The sequence below is a fragment of the Manis javanica genome, chromosome 8 (genome assembly GCF_040802235.1).
Source record: "Manis javanica isolate MJ-LG chromosome 8, MJ_LKY, whole genome shotgun sequence".
NCBI classification, from domain to species: Eukaryota; Metazoa; Chordata; class Mammalia; order Pholidota; family Manidae; genus Manis; species Manis javanica.
Window position 1 is genome coordinate 66,650,358 of NC_133163.1, and position 22,370 is coordinate 66,672,727.

Below are 22,370 nucleotides of genomic sequence, written 5' to 3' on the forward strand. Positions count from 1 at the left end.
CTTCTGCATCCGTGGATGTCTTGCTGCCCTTGTTTAGCCTGGATTAATACTTAGTCCATAGGCACACACCTGATCATCTGATCATCTACATTTGCCTTCTTACCGCACTAAACTATGTTTTCTACCTTTATCTTGCATCTACCTACCACTTCAGCATTTTATTAAAAATAAAAATAATAATAATAATAGGAGAAATGTGGGATCAACATATAAATCAAGTACAAAAATCAAACGAATATTCATATTTGACCTGATTGTTTATAGGTCATAATGCATGATCAAAACCGAAAGTTTCTGTGATGAATGCCCTTGTACTGTTCACCATGTAAGAATTTATTCACTATGTAAGAATTCGTTCACCATGTAAGAACTTGTTCGTTATGCTTCAGAAGATTGGAGACTGACGAGAATTAGGCTTGAGATGGATTAATGATTGTACATTGAGCGTTGATCCCCCTATACTGAATTTTACTGTTGTTAACAACCATTTGATCAATAAATATGAGAGATGCCCTCTCAAAAAAAAAAAAAAAAAGAACAGCACTTAGTTTCTTTCTCCTTTGGATTCAGTTGATTTTATCACCTGTTATTTTAGAGAAGCCAATTTGCTGTATGTGGTTCCATGATAGTAGTTTTATAGAAATTTTGTTGATCTGATTCAGAATCTATATTCCCATAAACTTTTCAGAACTTAAGACTTGATTAAGAACATGATTCTTATTTTTCTTGTCTTTTATTTTTAAGACCTTCTTTGATTATCTAATAGAGGAAGCTCAGGTCTATTAAAAATTGTTTTGTAAAAAATTTGAGGGAATATGGAATCTTTGGGCTGAGATTTAGATTCATTGAAGATGCATCTTTTTTACATTGTCATTATTGGAAGTATAATTTCATGATACTTACCTAAGTGTTATGTCTTAGGATTTAACAGTGGAGTAGAGTCTGGGAAATTTTATCCTTTAAAAATAAAATTAAATAGCCACCTTTACATAGTCTTAAGATTTTTTTTTATTCCTGATTTTTCATTCATGACTGATTTCTAATTTAACTGTTGTTTCAGTGCTGCTGTGGTATGTTTGGGCTCCTTGTACAAGAAGTTGGGTAGAATCCTGGGTAACACCTTTACTGACACAGTGGGGAATATTCTTAAAGCTGTGAAGAGTGCAGAGGTATGTAACTATAAGTTTGACCAAAGAATAAAAGATAGTATTTTACAGGTTTTATAGTTTCTTGAACCAATATAGGAGCTTTACCTATGTAAGCATACATACATGTAAGCATACATAGGTCTATTGTGTGTGTTTCTATAAATGACATACTTCTAGGTGATGTCCATGTGTATTTTGTATGTTGATTCTTTATTAGAAAAGCAATAACACAATTTAATTTCATGTATTCAGAGAAATCCAAATAGGCAAAAACTAAGGAATTTCTCTGGCAGACCCATCCCTGTTCCACCCTCTTAACAGTCAGTTTTGAAATTAAAGTATTTGTATGTTTGTAAATCAAAAATTTTAAATCTAAGGTCCCTAGCATTTAAGGGCAACTCAGCATCTTTAAGTATGAAGACATCATCCCAGCCCCTCTTACCTTACTTAAGAAAACAGTCTAGAAAACAGCTCTGAAATAATTTATAAAAATGCTGGCTAGTTGCATACACACTTTTAAAAAATGTACTGAAATAAAACATGGGAAAATTCAAATGTAAAATTTTTAAATTTGAAGAAGACTGTAGCTGATTCAACAATTTTACAAAGTGAAGGCCATAACATAAAACTGATGAGAGAATCTACTCAGCAGATCACTTCCCAGCAGTTTCCTAAAATGTTGAAGAAGGTGATTCAGGAAGAGAGATTATTAACACCTGTAAATCTGGTTTTATTTAAAATGAGATGTTTGTAAGGACTTTTATTTACTGAGGTATGGCCACTTGAAATTTTTTTTCCTCTTCACTCCATTGGTTAAGCTTTACTACTGTTTAGGCCCCATGGTTAACAGAGGATTCTGCTGTATGTCTCAGAAATTTTAAAGTAATTGCCAAATATTTTATTGCCTTTCTGTTTTTTACTTTTATGATTTAGCTCATCAGGTGCTATAACATTTTAGAGATAGCAAAAGGGATTCCTATGTTTGATACACGCCCACCAGTTATAGACACATTTGAAATTGGAATAAAAGAAAGAAGTTTCTCATTAGGACCCATTTTGTTATGTCCACTTACAATTACTCACTATGGTGCTCCTTGGAACATAGATAAATTAGTAACATTACTGTGAAAATGATACTTGATGTTGATCTTGTCTTCTTCCAACTTATCTCTAGTAGTCTTAATTTCCTGGGATACAGAAGTCATTTGAGGTATTTAGTAAAACTAAAACATAAATAATATAAAGAGCTGCTATTTTGTGAGTGTTTACTATGTGCCAGGCACTGTGGTGATCTTTTCCCCACAGGGGCTTGTCACACTGGCTCTGTAGAGTTCATTTATCCTTATTTTACAGATGAAGAAGTAAGTAAAAACAGTTTAGTCACACAGCTACTGAGGGGTAGGTTCAAATCCAGATATTTTAAAATCTAAAGACCATACTTTTAATCCCTGAGTTACCAGACCAATAAATAATAAAATATTATTAATAGTTGTAAAATCTATTGAGCAATTATGGTATGTTAAGCACTATTCTAAGCACTTTACATTTAGTAAATCATTAGAGCCTTATAACAACTTGGAAGGTTGGTAGCATTACCTCCATTTAACAGATAAAGAAACAGATTTGCCCAGGGTCATGTAGCTAGTAGGGGGCAGACTCTGTGCTCTTACTGCATTACCTCATTTATAGCAACCATTTATTGAATGCTTAACAATATGTAAGCTGTGTACTAGTCACTTTCCATATAATTTCATTTAGTCTTCACACTAACCCTGCAAAAATTGTATTGCTTTGAAATATAATATGTATAGGTAACAGTTTTCAAATAATAAACACTTCATAAAATAGCAAGTATTAATGTTTCTTGATGTCAGAGTGAGTTGGTTAGTGTACAAAAATAGTATTTCTCTAATATATATGAGGTAAATTTCAATGCTTAATGCTATTCTTCATGGTGAATTTTTTTTCTATTTAAGTTTTTCTTTTCTGTTTGTAGTCTCAAGGTCGCTATGAGATTATGCTGAGTCTGCAAAATATATTGAGTGGACTGGGAGCTTCTGCTACACCTTGCCACAGGGATATTTATAAAGCTGCTAGATCCTGCTTAACAGATAGATCTATGGCCGTTCGTTGTGCTGCTGCTAAGGTAAATTGGCCTAATAAGCAGAATTCCTAAACATTAGCATAAAGAAAGTTAAATCACTATCCCTGTGAAAACACTGGTAACAGTTACATGATCAGAGATCTGCAACCTTGGTAATCAGCTAGTACCATCTCATTTTAACAAGTGAAGAAAGTGAGTCTGGAAAAGTTATGTGAATTTCCCACAATTCCTCCAGTACTTAGCAGCATCCTGTCAGAGGGCAGGGAGTTCAAGATAATCAGTAAGTATTCTTTCCACTTCACTGTTTCCTCTCTATAATTGTATAAGTAACATTTACATGTAAGGTAATAATGTTTGAAAGTGACTTGTTTTTGTTTCTATCCTGCTTTCTCAACATACTTGGTTAGGTAGCACTGTGAAGTTGGAATTGTTCTTACAGTTGTTCAAAGCCAACAAACAGATCGGCTCTAGAGGCATTTCTCACAGACTGCTGGGTTAGAGTGGGTCCTCCTCCCACCCTCTGTGGATACATTGCTTTATGTAGTATAAGTTTTATGACTTTTAGTAAGTATTTATTTGTTGTCCCCACAGTTATTATTTGAATACTTTGGATTTGTGTGTTATTTTTGTTAGATCTTCATAATGTTTATAATTTGTGTAGATCTGAACTTGACAGTTATATTTTGTTTTTCATTAATTTCTGTTTTTCGATTTGAATAGTGTCTCCTTGAACTTCAGAAAGAAGCCATTTTCATGTGGAGTACAGACTTGGACAGTGTGGCCACGCTATGTTTTAAGTCCTTTGAAGGTTCCAATTATGATGTGCGGATTTCAGTTTCAAAGCTACTAGGCACAGTGTTGGCTAAAGCTGTAATTTCTAAACATCCAGGATCAGGTAAATTTATGTAATTACTTTCAGAACATCTTCCATAATTTTTTTCCTAGTTGATTTAAACAAACATGTAGCATTACATGTAGCTACTCATTATTATTTGAAAAGAAACAAGATATCTTATAAATCAGCATTAGTTTGTAAACATTGCTATAGGTCCTAAGATTTCATTTTCAAACAGTTGAACAAGAATTGAAGAAAAAAATAAGAGCTCTTGAAGAAATTCAATTTCTTTATTCAATTATTGTCTTCCTTTACATCATGGCCTTTTTATTTTAAGTGAATTTTAAAGTGTTATCCAATAAGAGGTAGGATCTAAATCTTGAGAATTTTTTTTAAGCAGCACGCATGTCATTGCATGTATTTGGCTTGCCATTTTCTAGGTTAGTATAAGGGAGCCATGATGTGAGTAATTCCAAAAAACAGATATTTGAAATTTACTGTATTTAGACCCTTTGCATTGTGTGTTAGCTTTTATTTTCTATTTGTACACTCTGGACAAAGAACAAGGATGGGGTATTTTTGGAAATAAGAGTCCTTGCCTGGGTTTAATCCACAGTAGGTATAAAACATTGATGAATAGTTGAAAATTTGCTTTGTCATTCTTTCTCCAAAGAATAAACAGTCTCACAGAAATTAAAATGTGACTGTTCTGTAGAACCTCGCTCTCCAGATATCTGCAGACGAGGTATTCCGATATTACCTGGGAGCTGTAAGAGCAGAAACTCAGGCCTCACCCAACTTGCTAAATAAAAATTCTCATTTTAACAAGATCTCAGGATAATGTGTATGAACATTAAAGCTTGAGAAGCATTGCTATAGATATTGTTTATTGTTATATAGAAGGTTTTTTTTCCCTGAAGCCCATGTTTCTCAACCAGAGATGAGAGGACAGAGAGTATAGCGCAGAATCTCCTGGGGAACACTAACTATACAGCCCCTCATTCTCCATTTGAGACCCACAAGTTTCAAATTTATAATAAATGTTTTCATTGTAGTTTTTCTAATCTTGTAATTCAGTAACACTGTCTTTTTTATGGGGTGGGTGGGTGTTGAAAGGTTGGTTGGAAGAAGAAACCCAAGTCAGGGGAAAAAAAGTTGTTCAGGACATTTAAGAGGTTAATTCTTTTTTTTTTTTTTTGAGAGGACATCTCTCATATTTATTGATCAAATGGTTTTTAACAACAAAATTCTGTATAGGTGACTCAATACACAATCATTAATCAACCCCAAACCTAATTCTAAGAGGTTAATTCTTAAGCCACATAAGAGATTGAAATTAGGAGACATGTTTAACCAAAACTTTTTGAAAATGTGCATTGCTCATTTCTATAATTGTATCATTAGCACTGGCAGCTGGTATAGCTTTTGCCCTTTTGGAGATTATGTTATAATGTTCAGCCACACTAAAGCCTGTGGGCAGGGCCCAGTTGTCTTATTGACCTTTCATGACCTTTCAGCAATACTGGACTCAGTTGATCCTCCTCTTCATCCTTTTTTTTCACTTGCCTTTCAGGACCTCATGCTTCCTTGGTTTTCTTTCCTCCTCCCTGGAAATTCCTGTTCAGTCTTCTTTGATATGCCCTTATCTTACAGAAAAGGCCAGTTGCCTACCATTGGTTAATCTAAGTTGATGACAACTCTATCTTTCTAGGTGTTCAAACCACAATTTGTCAAGTCACCTTTGACTCTTTCCCCCACTCAATAGTTATTTATCTTAAAGCCTATCCAGAATGGGGGCTCCTTGGAGAAGTGGCTGATTTTGGGGTTGGGGCAGGCAAAGTCTGAGGATGAGCCCTAGATCATCTTGTGCCAAAAGCCGTTGGAAGACACTGCCATTGGTCAAATCCAGGATAGTAATAGACACAAAATGAATAATGATAGAAATGAATTATAGCCTATTAAATAAAAAAGGAATCTATGAGAACATATGGAAAATAACTACATGAAGGAGAAGAGAAAAGCTCTTTTATACTGTGGAATGCCAACTAATAAATATGGAATGATTGGCATAATGACTTTTTGTGCAATCATAGGAATAATTTATGCACGTAAGAAAATTTGATGGGGTGCAGGGTATTTATGCTATCTTAATGTATCACCACCCAGGTTGCATAGTAATTACAAAGGGAAAAATGATATTTTGCATAGAACAAACTTGGCAGACACCTTATTCAAGTGTCCAAAGATGATACCATCAATGCAGAGACAGACTGATACCAAGCCTGACAATGCTTTTTGATGTTAGGCTTGGAAAAGGCTTTATAGCTTGCTTTTGTGTTTCTCCTGTTAAGAATTCTGAGGAAATACTCGAATTCAAATTGAGGGCTATCGCATAAAGCAATTAGCCACACATGAATTCTTAAAAAATGAAAGAGTGTTAAGGAAAATATGGTGGCCTAGATTGGTGACAGATTATTTCACTCCTCTGCCCAAGATCCTCCACCAGCATCTCACTTTATTCACATCCTTGTTATAATGATCTTAAAGTTCCTATGTATTCATCCTTGCACTGGCCTTCTACTAGACCCCTCCATTGCTCTGTTCACATAGCTCTGCATGGACTCATTTAGCATCAGTGTCCCACCCCAAGACCTTTTTGCCCTATTTCCTCTGCTTAGAACACTTTTTCTCCGGGTATTTGCATGCCTGATTCCCTTGGTACCCTCAAACTGTGTTTATGTTACCCTTTCAATGAATCCTACCCCAACTACCCTATTTAAAATCACTTCCTCCCACACCCATGGTTTTTAATCATTGTCTGACATACTACAGATTTAGTAATTTATGTTTATTGTTGTCTCTTCTTCCTAGAATTTGTGATCTAGGGCATGGATTTTGTATTAATTCACCAATGTTTATCTCTCAAAAGCCAACATAGATTTTCATTTATTTCAGGTTATCTCCTTGCTTGAGGAGATTTTTTTGTTCATAAATTAATTAACAAGTTTATTTGTCCACTGTGTGACTTGAGTCAATAATGAGGGTCAGAGCTCATGACCATCGTTTGTCAGAAGAATGAAAAGGAGAAAATGGTTTTGTTTTGTTGTTTTAAGGAGATATTATTTCCTAGATTATATTATGTTAATTCACAAGGAGAAACTCAGCTGTGTCAAGCTGAAACAAACATCCTGCCCTAACTAATCTCTTAATTTTTATAGCCTAAGGGCCAACTGAGCAGTTATGCTAATATTTAGCTTTGATTTCTTCAGAGACTGAAGATATAAACAAAAGATGTACTTGCAGTTGAGAATTAAAAAATAATAAGACATGGTTACTTTATCTAAGTTTCTTTAAGACTTGTAGAGCATTTGGAAAAATAAAATTATTTTTTTGCATTTCTAGTATTTCAAAAGACTTTATAAAGCATTGTATAGCATTTCATTCATGGAATATCAAGACAATTTATGTTTTCCCTTGTTTTAGAAGATTGTTTAGCCGCCTAACTTTTTGAGGAAAAGAGAGCAATAGGTCGTAATCTCAAAGTGTCATAGGCTTTAAGATGTCACTGTCGTGAGTTCGAAGTCCATTCTAATTTGACCTCTTCTCCCTTGTGTCATTTTTTTTGTGTGTTAATTTGTATAATGTCCTGTAAATTTTGCATGTTGTTTGAATTTTTAGTTTTTGTTTCTATTAACATGCTGATCAAGATTGTGCAAATCAAGATCATGGATTAAAATTTAGTTTGTAAAATATGAATCACGTGTTCTGTTTTTGTTTTGTTATAGCAGCCTCACGTCAAAGCATTCGCAAAGTATCTCTGGAGGAAGTTCTGGAATTACTAGGAACAGGGTTTCTGCGTGGGACTTCAGGCTTTCTTCGAGCCAGTGGAGATGTGCTGAAAGGAACCAGTTCAGTCAGTAGGGATGTTCGAGTTGGAGTTACTCAGGTTAGAATCACAAATCAGTATCTAAGTGTAATTCCCACTGGCCTGTAGTGAAACTTTTAGTATCTGACTCCAGATAAAAGTGATACTATGCAGGGTCATCACTTAGTGCTCTCATATTTATAAATAGATATGGTGAGGCCAAACACTTTTTTAAAACTATATTATAAGAAGAGTATATATCAATGATACCTTAATTTAAAAAATTGTAAAAAAAAAACTACATGAAAAGAAAAAGAACCTTAAACAAAGCCAGCTAAATAGTCTATTACCCACAATGTGTTTCAGTTCCTAATAATAGGAAATTTTTATTTCCTTTGAAACACAAAGGAAATGTTTGTTTCGAGGCCTTGTACTTTCATGTGTCTTGTGGTTTAATATGTTTTCCATTTTTTTATGTGTGCTCTTAAAGTTCAAATTTAAGTTTTAGGTTCACCTTCAGCATGGGCAATACTGTATTTCTGTTTGATATAGTTTCAACTCCTAAGTAAAGATTACAGCATATAATCTATTATTAAAATTCTTAAATTCTTGGTCCTAAACAAAATGTTAAAAGCTAAACCTTAGGAAAAGTATCTTAGAATAGAACAATACAGAGGTTTTGAATTACTTTGTTTTCTAAATACAATTATGGTTCAAAGCAAATATATTTTTTTTTAATTCATGTATGTCCTCATAGTTTTATACTGTATGATACTAGATTTCATGAAAATGTAAGATAATTTTTTTTAACTATATAGTATAATTATAAACTGTATTTCTAAAAAACATGGGAAGACTACTGTCTGATTACAGGAGAAAACTACTCTTTGTATTTCTGTAGTAAGACAAACCATTAACATTCATGAAAACAAAGAGCATTGATTCATTATTATAAACTTTTCTTTCAGGTTTCTAGAACTAAAGCTTCTTAGAGTTAATGGTGTTGGAACATAGTTCATTCTTATAAGGTGTTATATGTTTGATTTGGGTTTTCTTGTTTAGAATGTTAAAGAGCTTGAATGCTTTCTTCAGAGGAGCCACAGACACATTTTAGGTACCAGCTCGCTATGCTGACATCCTGAAACTTTGCACAGTCTGACCAAAATAAAATAGGCAGCATAAATGAAATCTCATTTGAAAGACAGAGTACTTCAGTTTTGTTTAACAAACACACAAAGAAGCAGTATATTTGTATAGATAATCTCACTATTAATGAGGAAGTAATAAAAATAAATATTAGTCCTACATATTTTATGGAAGAGAAAATATTAATATAGAATAAAAATTATTTGATTTTGAAGATAAATTCCTTTCTTTTTTAGGCATATGTGGTATTTGTTTCAACACTAGGAGGAGCATGGCTAGAGAAAAATTTTGCTGCCTTTCTTTCTCATATCCTAAGCCTTGTGTCACAGTCACACCCTAAGGCCACTCAAACGCAGGTTGATGCTGTCTGTGGTCGCCGTTGCATTTCATTCATCCTTCGAGCTACTATAGGAAGCCTTCTTGGAGAAAAGGCTCAGATTGCTGCTGCCAAGGATATTTGCCAGGCTATCTGGAAGTTAAAGAAAGTTGTGGGTATGGATCTACTAAGACACTCTCTTTTAATGGTGCTAAAGGAATTGTCCTTTTGGAAAAGTTAACTGTTACATTACTATATTAATACAAAAAACACTTTTATAATAGACATCAGTTGTTTCAGGGTAATCAATATATAGATGAGATATAAACTGTCTAACTTGGTAAGAACTATCATATATGTGTACAGATCTTAAAGACTGGTGAGAATTGTTCCTCAGAATCCATGATCTTCCTATAGAAGCTGATACCTTGTCTTTGAAGCAGTTAGATCATCTCAGTGCCTCTACTGTTTTAAGTCCACTCTGCTTATCTTGTGTATCAATAAAATAAGAATATTACTTAGTTTTCCATGTGTTCTCCCTTCCAGTGCTACTTGCTAAAAAAGTAGTAAGGGATCTATGGTCAGGTCACTTGAACTAAATTATTTATATTAGTTCAGTTCTCTCTCTGTTGATGCAAGTCCCCATTTGAGTATTTCAGTTACTTTTCTAAGCATTTCATATAGATCAAGTGGAGATACTAGTTTTTGCCTTTATACTTTTCTGCTTCTGACACCACCCCCTATAATGTATTTTAATAAAACAGTGATGCATAGTTAATTCTTACACTTCTGTCAGACGCTGTGATGAGTGACAGTAATCTGGAAACCCGGCTTGGCTCCACCGACGTAGCAGCCAGCCCGCATATGCTGGTATGTGCTTTACAAGAACTTGGAAATCTCATTCATAGTCTTGGCACTACCGCTGCACCTTTACTGCAGGATTCAAGCACAGGTACCATTCGTGACTCATTTAAATACCTCATTTTTACTCTGATTCTAGTCATCTTTTTTCCAAGGAAAGAAAGCTCTCTCAGATAGCTTATATATTATGGATTCCACTGCAGATTTGTTAGACATGTTCTATGACATATAATCAAGATTATTAAAAATATTTGAGTGTTTTTGCTTTTGTAATTAAAGGTCATTATCTAAGTCTCCCCACCCAACCCAGGACTATTTAAGATAATATGGAAAAACAGAGAAGTGAACCTGAACTCATGCTCTCATCTGTAGTTTCCTTGTGGTATGAGGAATTCACTTCCTCAAAGGTCTTTTCAAGCAGTCTCTTTTTTCTCTCCCTCTTTGAAAATTATTTAATCACTTTTGAGAGATGGTTCATGTACCATGAAGTTCACCATTTTAAAGTATACTGTTCAGTGGTTCTGGTATTTTCACAGAGTCGTGCAACCACCACCACTATCTAATTCCAGAATGTTTTCATCACCCAGTGAGTCTTGCACCTGTTGGCGGTTGTTCCCCATTTTCCCTTCCCCCAGCCGCTGGTACTGCTACAACCACTAACATACTTTTTGTCTATGGATTTGCCTATTCTGGATATTTCATATAAAAGGATACAGTATGTGGTCTTTTGTGACTGGCTTCTTTTATTTAATCACTTTAGAAAAACATTGTTAATGTCTTCGACCTTTGACTATGATACCCATTTCTTGCTGACTGAAGTTAGGATACGTATTATTTAAGTAACACTCAGCATGAATAGTTACATGTTTTGATGAAGGTGTGTATTGAATTACAGCAAATGTAGACTTTTAATTCTTATTGGTAGTGGTACTCCACTGACTTCATAGTTGGTTAGGAGCCCATTGAGGACCTAGCAAAGCCTAGATTTTGTTTAAAATTTTGCTCTTAGATAAGAGCAGTATGGTAGATGAGTAATATAGTAATTATGAGGATAAATGTGCTAAAAAGGATTTTTTTTTAAATGAGGATGGAGCATGATGTGACATTTCTTCTTAAGGTGTTTTTGTTATCTATTGATAATTTTTAATTCCTAGTACCAAATGAATAATGGTCTTTAAGATAAAGTAAACAACATTGGCTTATTTAGGAAATAAATTTTTTTGTGTACTGACTAAATTTAAGCCAGTTTTCATAAGAAATATTAATAGAAGTAATTCTTGGGTATAAAAAATTTCTTACAATTATGTATCACTTTTTTAATATTATTTGGCTTTTGATAAAGGTAACATTTTGTATCCATGTGGCTGCTTGTTCTTTTGACTATCTATGGATGAGTTTTATCTGCGCAGCTAAGCATTATTGGTTTTTTTTTCTGTCCTTCCAGGCATTCTTGACAGTGTCATTTCAGTTATTCTTCATCCTAGCATTTCTGTTCGACTGGCAGCAGCTTGGTGTTTACACTGCATTGCCGTGGCATTACCTTCTTACCTGACGCCTCTCTTGGAGCGTTGTCTGGAACGGCTTACTGTCCTTAAGTCTTCACCCGAAGCAGTGACTGGCTTTAGTTTCGCTGTGGCAGCTCTGTTGGGAGCTGTGAAACACTGTCCTTTAGGAATTCCTCATGGAAAGGGCAAGGTAATGATTTCATTCTCCACATATGATAATGACATTTCAAGTTTTTCCTGCTAACATCATTGTATTCTTCTGTATCTCCCAGTCAAAGCCGTGCAAGACAAATTTCTGAGATCAGCTGTACTACCCAGCTGTTAAATATTATTAATATAATTGCTGCAAACAATGAGTAGATAGCTAAAATGTCTTATCCACAGTTAAACAGAAGTGCTTCTGTGCTTTTTGTTAGAAGTATCTCTGTCTAGTAAAAGAATGTATTCCTGAACTTTGTTTTGCTATATATTTAGCTCTGCCATAGAAGTACAATTTGAAATTTGAAGTGCAGAAAACAAGGAAGTCAACAAAGACTACTGTATTCATTTAAAAAAGATACAGGAGATAACTTAATGGGCTCTCACTGGCCAAAGTTGGGATAATGTATACATCTAAAATATAATCCAGCAGTGGGTTAAAATGATGCACTAATATATATAACCCATGAGCTCATAATGATACTAAAAAGAAGTTCCCCCCAAATTGCATTGCTATGGAAAAATAGGGTTTTCTGGGTAAATTTAGTGCTTTTGAATATAGCACTTTCAAACAGATAAATGATACAGAACCTAGTAAGTAAATAACCCAGTTTTAGTGTACCAAGAAGTTTGAAGAGAACTAAAAAGAAACTTCTAATGAAATGTAAAACACAAAATAGGCAAAGCAGAATGTGGGAATTTTGTTTCTTTCTTAAATAGCTAGGAATTGCAAGTTGTCAAGAGATATTGTTGGACAATGGAAGTTCTTATAACCTGGGCCTCACACACATATAAGTATTTAAAAAAATAAACCACCATTGTTCCTTTTTGTCTCACTGTCACTCCTGTGTCACCACTGATGAGTATTTTATAGTATATGCTCCACAGTTTAGGCTTTACAAGAGAACATACCATTACTTCAAAAATTCTAAAACTGTTTTAAGTATTGCCAGCGCTATTTGAATAGTGATTGACAACTTCAGAAGGTGATGTTATTCATTGACATTTATTATTTTAGTTACATTCTAAACTAATGCATCACATTTTAGTAAGTAAACAGTGAATTGCCCTTGCATGTATTTAATTAAATTTAACACTCAGCTCTTATTAGTTTAGGCAGACAGCATTGGTTTGTTTTGTCCTCTTTTTAAGCATATCCATTAACTGTATAGGCTGCAGGTAGTCCTAAGGTAGTGGCAAGTTGGATGGTTGTTTTAAAATACACCAGCCTTCTTCTTTAGAAAGTTTATATGCCAACTCATAATACTTGTTGCTTTTTTAGAGGTGATTGGTAACAGATGTTGTCTCAAACATTAGATGTCTGTTGGCCTTTGTACTGTATAAGCATGCATTATCCATAAATGTGAAATATCTGGTTTTTCCTCTTGTTTTATAACACTGCCTATTTCATAGACTTTTAAAATATATCATTTTAATGAGTCCCACTCTGATACAAAATTTATTTCAATGTGAGGCTATTTTTGAGTACTTCTAACCTCTCTAGTATATTGCCTTGGCAAAGACTATTATCAGCCACTCAAGTATTAAGGTGGTATGCAAAATTTTTAAAAGGGAGGTTCCTGTAATGAAACTTTCTCTGGTAATTACAGATCCCAGGTAGTTTCTAAAACTAAAAATAAATTCAAGTTCTGTATGGCTAAACTTGAACAGTTACACAATGTTGTCACATATGCTCTACAAAGAATTATAGGATTGCTGTGTGTACCCTAAATGCCAGTATTTAACCTTGAAAACTTACTTTTTTATAATTTCCTATGACAGTGTCCTGTGGTATAGGCTACATGAATTGCTGTTCTTTATCACTTATATTTATTCTATGTAAGAGCTGACTTTTTAAGAGAATGTTATTAGCTGCTATCATTTGTCCAGTAACCAATAAATTAATACACTTTTTTTCCCACCTTGTCCTTCTATACATAAATAGATTGTTATGGCATTAGCAGAGGATTTGCTGTGTTCTGCCTCTCAAAACAGTCGCCTTTCAGCTCAGCGCACACAAGCTGGATGGTTGCTGATTGCTGCTTTGATGACATTAGGTAACAATAGTGCTGTGGAAGTGTTACAAACCTGTGAACTATTTTGTATTTTTTTAATGTAAAATATTGTAATATATGATGTGATAAGACTAACAATATGTACCAGAATTTAAATATCCACACAAACATTTTTTTTTCTGGTAGGTTCCTTAAGAAGACATATACTTACTTCATTCCTCAGTATGTTTTCAGATCTTATTTGAAATTCTTTCAACACCAGTTTATGAGCCTCAAGTAGGATAAGCAAATTTGATCATCTTTCAGGCTTAACTCTTAATGACTCTGGTTTTTCCAGAAATCATATCTGTTCTCAGAAAAGAAAAAATTTCCACAATACAAGGATAGGCAGGAGAACACAGCATAACTGGTCATTCCAATTCTGTAATTGTTCTGAGAATTGGAAACACCAATAAGGTAGTTACATTGAAGGGGATAGGGCTCATTTAAATTACAGTTACTGAAAAATCAGTGATTATTTTATGGTCATGACTATTGTATTTACATACTGTATCTTTGAGAAGTAATTTTATTGCTTTATTAAAGCTATAGTTTAAGCCTCTATTTTATAGCCATTATTTATTGCTAGGATATAAAACTGGCCAGATTTGACCAATAAATCATTTTGATTCATCTTATGTAATTTGATTTAAAAGGAGCTTAAATTAAAATAAACAATCATAAATAAAGAATCATTTTAAGTAATGTTCCTGAGATGATTAAAGAGATTCATTGGACTACATCAGGGTTTAGCCTATGGGCCAAATTTGTCTTGCTACCTGTTTTATTCAGCCTGTGTGCTAAGAGTGTTTATGTGTTTAATGGCTAAAAAACAAAAGAATATTTTGTGACACGTGAATTATATGGAAGTCAGTTTTCAGTATCTATAAAAAAGTTTTATGAGAGCACAATCACTTATTCACTTACGTAATTTTATCCGTGGCTTTTAGGCATGATGGTAACAAAATTGAGTTACTGCAAAAGAGACTATATGGCTTTTAAAGCCAAAAATGTTGGCTGTCTGGCTATTTACAGAAATTGTTTGTTGGTATAGATCATTTCACAGTGTGATGGGAAAAATGTGATCAAGTTTTTATTTGCTTTTGTCTGATTGTTTCATGCCTACCATATTGGTAATATTGGTAATCTTGATTAATTAAAGGAGAAAATAACTTGATGAACGCAATATTTTAGAAATGAAAAAAAAACTTTTCAGACAAGGTAATTCCATCAGAAACTATAAGAGATCCCTTCTTTTAAAAGAGATTAATACATGTTCATTGCATATTCAGAATGAACACATATGAAAGGATTAATAATTAAATTAATTTTTTATTTAATTACTATATTTTCTTGGGTTTTGTTCTATTTTGTTATGCCTTGTTAGTTCCCTTTATAACCAGCTTTTAGAATGTGTTGCTAGTTAAGTAGCAGCTTTCAAAGGGGATCAGTGAGGTTTTTATTCTTACGTATCATTATGAACTCATAGATTTTTATGTATTTATGTGTTTCAATCCATTGCAGTCATTATTCATTTAGATTCTCAAATTGTCTCATTTTTAGTCAATGTTGAACCCCTTCAGGTTGGCTCATGTGTGCCTTTAACAAGAACCTAGTATTCCTTGATAATGTGTGTGTTTTTGACATAACAAGATGTCCCAGCTTTTGTACATTTCTTGCCCTAGGCTTAAAATCCATCATTTCTCCAAGAAGCCCTAATTCTTTTTTGTGGGAAATGGTATTTATATGACAAGCATTAATTTTTGTCTTGCAGTTTTAACATCTCTTTTGCATTTTCAGCATTTCCTTCACTGTTTATAATTTCCATCACTATTTTGAACTAATGCAAACTCAAACAGGACCACATTCAAGTCCATTCCTCAAATGTGAACCACAACATTTTTAACCTCTTTTGCTCCATTTTCCATTTTACTTGATGTCACATGAAACAACTTGATTCACCTACAGATTTGTGTGTTTTACAGATCTGTGAGTGGCTTATAAATTGTGTAGGTTTTCTTAAATACATTATTCTTGGTGTGAGTAAATTTACCCTTGTTTATGGTTTCAGTTTGTAATTACTATATAAACTTATTTTTATTAACTTAGTTCATATATGTCTTTGAAATGACATTATCTTGATACCTCTCTAGAAAAGAGATGCTGCACTGTTCATTGTTGAGTTACTATAAGGATATAGTTAGGCAAATGTTCATGAAACATTTGTCAACTATGGGTATTCCCAGCGACTCACACTTTTTGTTGTTATAACTAAAATTTGCTCTCAGAATTTTTTCTAATCCCACAGTCTCCTGTATATGAGTGTGTTCCTGTGTGCACACACACACGCTCGCATGCACTCATACACAAGAACCTCTTACAATCATCTGTTCTTAATTGCTTTATTCCATTTCCATACTTTCCAGTTCTAGAGGGTTTTTTTTAGTACTACTTCATCAAAGAAAGTAGTGAGCAAAGAGTGTTGGGTTAAGCTTGTTTTGCTGCAGGAATTAGCATATGCCTTCCTTAAAAAGTCAGAAGAAAACTGGAGAAATTAATTAAACTTTAATCTACTAAACTGCATGCATAAGAAAAGACTGGCTTGCTATTGCCCTTTCACTTTTCCATAGTCTTATCTTTTCATATGAAAATGGGGTGATTTTTGAATGGTAACTGCATAATGTCAAACATGATGTAAGTGCTTATCATGAGTCAAACACTGTTCTATAAGTAAACTCATACAAGCCTCAGAAACTATCCAATGCAGTAAATACTGTTATCACTCCCATTCATCAACAAGGAAACTGAGGCACAAAAGGCTTATGTAATTATCCAAGTTTACACAGTTAGTAAATGGATAGACCAGGATGTTAACCTACGTGGTCTCCTGCTAGAGCCCATTTTGGTGCTGCCATACTTCAGAAGAAAAATAGACAGTCGGCAGAATGTGGTTATGGGATTGTTGGGAAGAAAAACTGTGGTTTTGGTTTTTACACTTCCTAGTTATCATTTCTCTTAGCTAACAATGCTATCAAATAAAATGCTATGTTTGTCCATTGCCTTTCATTACTGGGTTTGTGTATTCATGAACCCTCAGTTAATATATATTGTTGGTCTGAAATCTTTAAGGAAAAAAAATCCAGTCAGATGTATCATATCTGATATTTGGCCTGAAACAAGTTGCTTTCTAAAGTTAGTATTATTCTAATCCAATGTTATTTGTTACCAAAAAACAATAGTACCTTGCATTTATATGGTACAATACAGATTTTCACAGTGCTTTAAAAGTGTGCTGCATCATTTAGATTTGACAAAGCCTGGACACAAGCAGTGCAGGTGGTATTAGCTTCATTTTATAGGTCTCAAAGAGATCACAGTAGTAGTGGAAGAGCTAACCTCAGAGCACAGACTATACTGTTAGTTCTTCCTTTCTCTACTCCAGTGCCTTCAGAGAATTATTCCTTCAGTAGTACATTCATTGGAACCAGAAGGTAGGCAAAGGGACACAGTATTGCATCAAAACTTACTTTGTTGGGGGGGGATGTTCCTGCTTATTTTAGAATTTTAAAAAGTAACCATTTTGGGTTTTTTCATAAGTAAAAGTTGAATAAATTTCAGGTTCTTCAGTTATCAGTCATCATCTTGCTCGAGTTTTGCTGTTGTGGAAGTGTGTCTTTCCAGTGTCTCCTAAAGATCTAGAAACAGAAAAGAGCCGCGGAGATTCATTTACATGGCAGGTAACCTTGGAAGGCCGAGCTGGTGCTCTCTGTGGTAGGTTGAGTTTAGTGTCTCTCCCCGTCCTTTGACTTTTTCCCACTCTAACCTTGCACCTACTTGTATATTTTATTTAATCTAAGGGGGCAGAAATCTTCTGGTGGTATTATAATTGAGTATAATTGCTTAGTTGGTGATTGTAACAGAAGTGTGATATAATAAACCAAATTTAAGAGTTCTAATCCTTAGTATAATGCATGTTTTATTAGATGTAATCCGGTTGAGAAATATCAAGATTGATTTTTCCTAAGTAGGCATTCATTCCTCTTTTTAGAAATACTAGGGTTGGATTTAATTAGCATTAATTAAGCATTGTTTCCATTTAGTTTTTTATATATGAAACTTGTACCCTTCTAAAAAACACAGACCATTAAAGTAGTATCCACTGTGAAAATTTGAAGTAAGGGAGGTGGGGTCCCTGAAAAGGCATGGAAGCATTGATTTTGGTATTGTGTGTAAATTTGTGGCATTTTTTACCCTTACAAAAGAAAAGCGGCTTTGAAACTCAGTCTAACTTTAAAATACTCATTTTATTCTACATATGAAATAATTCCTTATAAAAACTTCTGTTTCAGGTAGCATCTATAAAACCTAACACGCTGACTCAAAAATCAGCATGGTCCCACAGAACTAGTTGAAACTGGCAAACTGGAGAGTTTAAGATACTTTATTCTTCTACTTCTGAGCTCAGGGCTGATATAAAACCCCAGGAAGGCAACATTTTGTTAACTGCTTGTTGATCTTATAGTAATTCTAGGAAGTTTTTTTAGCTTGATTAGAGATGGAAGGTACTAGCTTCCTTTTTATACAAGAGTTTCAAGAATTTTTTTTGTTTTTAGCACATTTCTTTATTCCTCTAATAAAAGTGCAAATGCCATATCATAATTGAATGCTTTTCTCATGGTTCATTATTCTCTGCCAAATAAAAATCTTTTCTGTTTTTCAGCTATCAAGAGCTTTGTTTCCCACTGTGGTGATCTCCTTACTGAGGAAGTAATTCAGCGTCTTCTCCCACCACTTCCTTGTGCTGTGGATTTGCTAACTCAGTAAGGATCGGCTGTTTAGAATTGATAAAATTTTAATAGCAATCAATTTGATTTGTTAATATCATCTAAGTACATTAATAAGGCCAAGGTTTTATGGTGGTGAGTGATTTCCCTTTTGCAGAGGAAGGCAAACATTTAGTTATATAATTTTTTTTTTTAGGCTAGTATCTTGAAAGAAAAATACATATTTAAAGGGAAGGAAAGTTACGTGGTGGATAATGTATCTTCCATACAGTCAGATTTAACCAAGAAATTAAATATTAAGCATGTTAACCTTTTCAGGTATGCATTTTATTGGTTTGTTAGTGCTATTCTGTGTTCCTAAGAACCAGATGCTTGTTAACAGTTTGTTGTTTATATTTTTCATGTTTGGCTTATACACATATGATAAGAAAACAAAATCCATTATATGTCATGAGGACTTGTAATTTCCTAATTATTAAATGTATAGTTTAGGAAAAAAAGCTTTCTAAACAACTATTTAATGATTTAACATTTTATGTATATAGAAAAATACATTTAAGATACGGCTTATAATGAAAGTATTATAAAGCATCATAATGAAATGAACCCCTGTGAATCCAACACAGCCCATGCTGAGCTTAGCAAATATTTGCTGCTAAGGGGCAAATAGTAAATTTCTGAGGCTTTGCTGATCATACAGTCTCTGTTGTACCTGCTCAACTCTGTTGTAGCTCAAAAGCAGTCATAGATAAACTAGAAATGAATGAATGTGGCTATATTCCAGTAAAACTTTCTTTACAAAAAAGAGGTAGAGGGCTGGCTTTAGCAACCTGTGAACTAGAACATTAACAATACTATTGATAACTTTAATATCGTCGATTAGCTAACCTTCAGTATCATTAAGCTCCTGTCAAGTACTGCTGATTAATACCATTAATCACTACCCTGAATTTTATAGTTGCCATTCCCTTGTAGGTTTTAAAAAGTGTATCATGTACACATATTTCCCTAAACAGTATATTGTTAAGTTTTGCTTTAACAGGCAAATGGTATGCTCTTTCTGAAACTTACTTTTTTTACACAATATTATGTTTCTAAACTTTATCTGTGCGTCAGTTCATTCATTTTGGTTGCTGTATAATATTTTATTGTGTGAATATACAGTAGTTTATGCATCCTCCTATCAATAAAATATCCAAATTATTTTCCAAAACTCTTACCTATTTCTACAGTAGTACATGTGAGTACTCACTTCTTCAGCAACACTTACTCAGACATCAATTCTAGCCCATCCACCAGGTGTAAATTGGTATTTCATGATTTAATTTACATATTTGATATCTGATAGTTTAAATGTCATTTTATATATTTATTGTTCCTCAGTATTTCGCCTTCTGTAAAATCCCAATTCATGCATATCTTTACCTATATTTAGGTAAAATAGTTTTTAATTAAGACACTCTTAATTTAAATATCAAATTTATCTTTTACTTTTTTGTCAGTACTTTTTGTCTTTTGGTTGAAAAAAATCTTCCTTCAGAATTATAAAGATACTTTCTTTTATTTCCTTCTAAAATGTCCCAAGTTTTGTCTTTCACATTTAAGTCTTTAATCCATCTGGAATTGAGTTTTATAGTTGGAGTGAGTTAGAAATCCAACTTCACTGTCCTTTTTAATATGAATAACAAATTGTCTCATACTTGCCTAAAAAATCCTTACTTCCTCCAGGGATTGCCATTCACCTCTCATGTGTTATAGTCCCATATATACATGCTCTGTTTCAATGCTCTCTCCTGTGTTCTTCTGTTGGTGTGTCTGCCCATTTCTGTGCCACCACCACATCATCTTTACAGTAAATTTTAGCATCTGTTGTAGGGCAAGACTTCTTGCCCAATCATTGTTAGTCATATTTGGCCCTTCTTGAACTTCTAATTGTCTCCTTTTGAAATTTTATTTGGAATTCCATTGAATCTATAGATAAATTTGTAGACAATTGATATTCTTACAATATCCATAAACATGATACCTCGTTTTCCTAACACTGAGGTCTTTTGCAAAGTATAAAATTTTTTCTCTAAGAATGTCTTACATGCCTTTTAAAAAATTTATTCCCAAGATACTTTATATTTTTTCATTATAGTTATTAAATAAATATGTGGGAGTGGGTGGGTGTGTATGTGTATAATCTCTTTATTGCTGTTGTGTAAAAATATGATTTATATCCAACTACCTTGCTAAACTCTTCTATATTAAACATATATAGATTCTTCTGGGATTTCTCCCTTTTTAATTCTGACTCATTCATATTCTCTTTCTCCCTTTATATACTAACTAGATGACTACCATTTGAAATAGAATAGAAGTGGTTAAAGGGAATGCTTCTCATATTTTATGAGTAAGAATGATATTTGCTGCAGGCTTTTTAGTAGCTGCTCTTTATCAGGTTAATAAAGTAGCATCTTGCTAGTTGGCTATATTTTGTTTTGTTTTTCATCATGAATGGGTTTGATTTTTATAAAATGGTTTTAATTGGATAACTTTAATGTAACAAATTTTTCTGACCAGCTTTTTACTTGGTTACATTCTTGGGAGACACTGTGCTTGGAACAATTATCATTTTCAGAAGAAACTTCTAGGTTTGGTTGGCTTGTGTTTGGGTCTCTTTATCTATATTCATCAGTGAGAGTGCCCTATAATTTTCTTTTTTGCCTGCCTTCTTCAAGTTTTCTTCAAAGTTATACTTACCTCATACAATGAGGTGTGTGAATGTTTCATCATGTTTAGTGAAGGAGTTTATGTAAGATTGGAATGATATGTCACATGAAAGTTTGTTAGCAGCCACCTGTCTGTAAAACAGTCTGGAACCAGTATTTCTTTGGGGGAATTTTATTTTTTAACTACATAATGGTTTCTCCTATTGAAAGTAGAGTGTTCCTATGAAGCCTTTCATATGCTGTTAAGCAGGGAAGTAGTTACCGTCAATTCGTATGGGAAAGGGTTTTAGCATTCCCAGATGCAAAAAATAACCTCTTCTGTGCTTCTCTCATACCTTAGGATGCATCTTGGTAATGGATGCAGAAAATAAATCAAGATAAAGTACAGGTGCTCACAGACAGAGTTCAAAGCCATGGTAGCTTGATGCTAAGTTGTAGTTACCAGGGAAGGAGCTTGCTGGTGTCATTCTTGCTGCTTGAGGTCATGCCACCTCTATGGATTGCTGCAAAACAAACATTGAGCACTATTTTTACTTTTCAGCTTTTTTCATAAAAGCAAAATTCTTTTTTATCTCTTTTGATTAGCGAAAACAGGCACTAACGTAAGTCTTTCATAAAAGTGAAATGGTGTAATGCAAACTTTCAAAAAGCAGGTGATACCTGTATTCCATTTCCTTAATTTTTGACTATTCGAGGTTTGGTTGGGGAGTTGTTTTGCTTGTTTGCTTTTTTTTTTCTTTTTTCAGTTTTACCACTGCATCTTTATCTTCAAATTTTTTGGCATAAAATTGTTCTTAGTAGTCTCTTCTTAATCTCTGCTCTATCTGTAATGTCCCTTTC

At 33.7% G+C, this 22,370-nt stretch overlaps 1 protein-coding gene across 10 annotated transcripts in view; it reads left to right on the plus strand.

Annotated features, from left to right (window-relative positions):
• HEATR5A (HEAT repeat containing 5A) overlaps positions 1-22,370 on the plus strand; it is a 118,971-nt gene that overhangs the window by 26,323 nt on the left and 70,278 nt on the right. For 7 of the 10 annotated variants that reach the window (XM_073211396.1, XM_073211400.1, XM_073211402.1 and 4 more), the window contains 10 exons: positions 1,061-1,169; positions 3,145-3,294; positions 3,973-4,147; positions 7,873-8,033; positions 9,335-9,590; positions 10,211-10,366; positions 11,720-11,970; positions 13,924-14,035; positions 17,651-17,803; positions 18,753-18,852. In XM_073211396.1, the coding sequence (XP_073067497.1) occupies positions 1,061-1,169; positions 3,145-3,294; positions 3,973-4,147; positions 7,873-8,033; positions 9,335-9,590; positions 10,211-10,366; positions 11,720-11,970; positions 13,924-14,035; positions 17,651-17,803; positions 18,753-18,852 (1,623 nt within the window). The remainder of the gene's footprint in view (positions 1-1,060; positions 1,170-3,144; positions 3,295-3,972; positions 4,148-7,872; positions 8,034-9,334; positions 9,591-10,210; positions 10,367-11,719; positions 11,971-13,923; positions 14,036-17,650; positions 17,804-18,752; positions 18,853-22,370) is intronic. The other 3 variants (XM_073211401.1, XM_073211403.1, XM_073211404.1) reach the window with 1 other exon arrangement.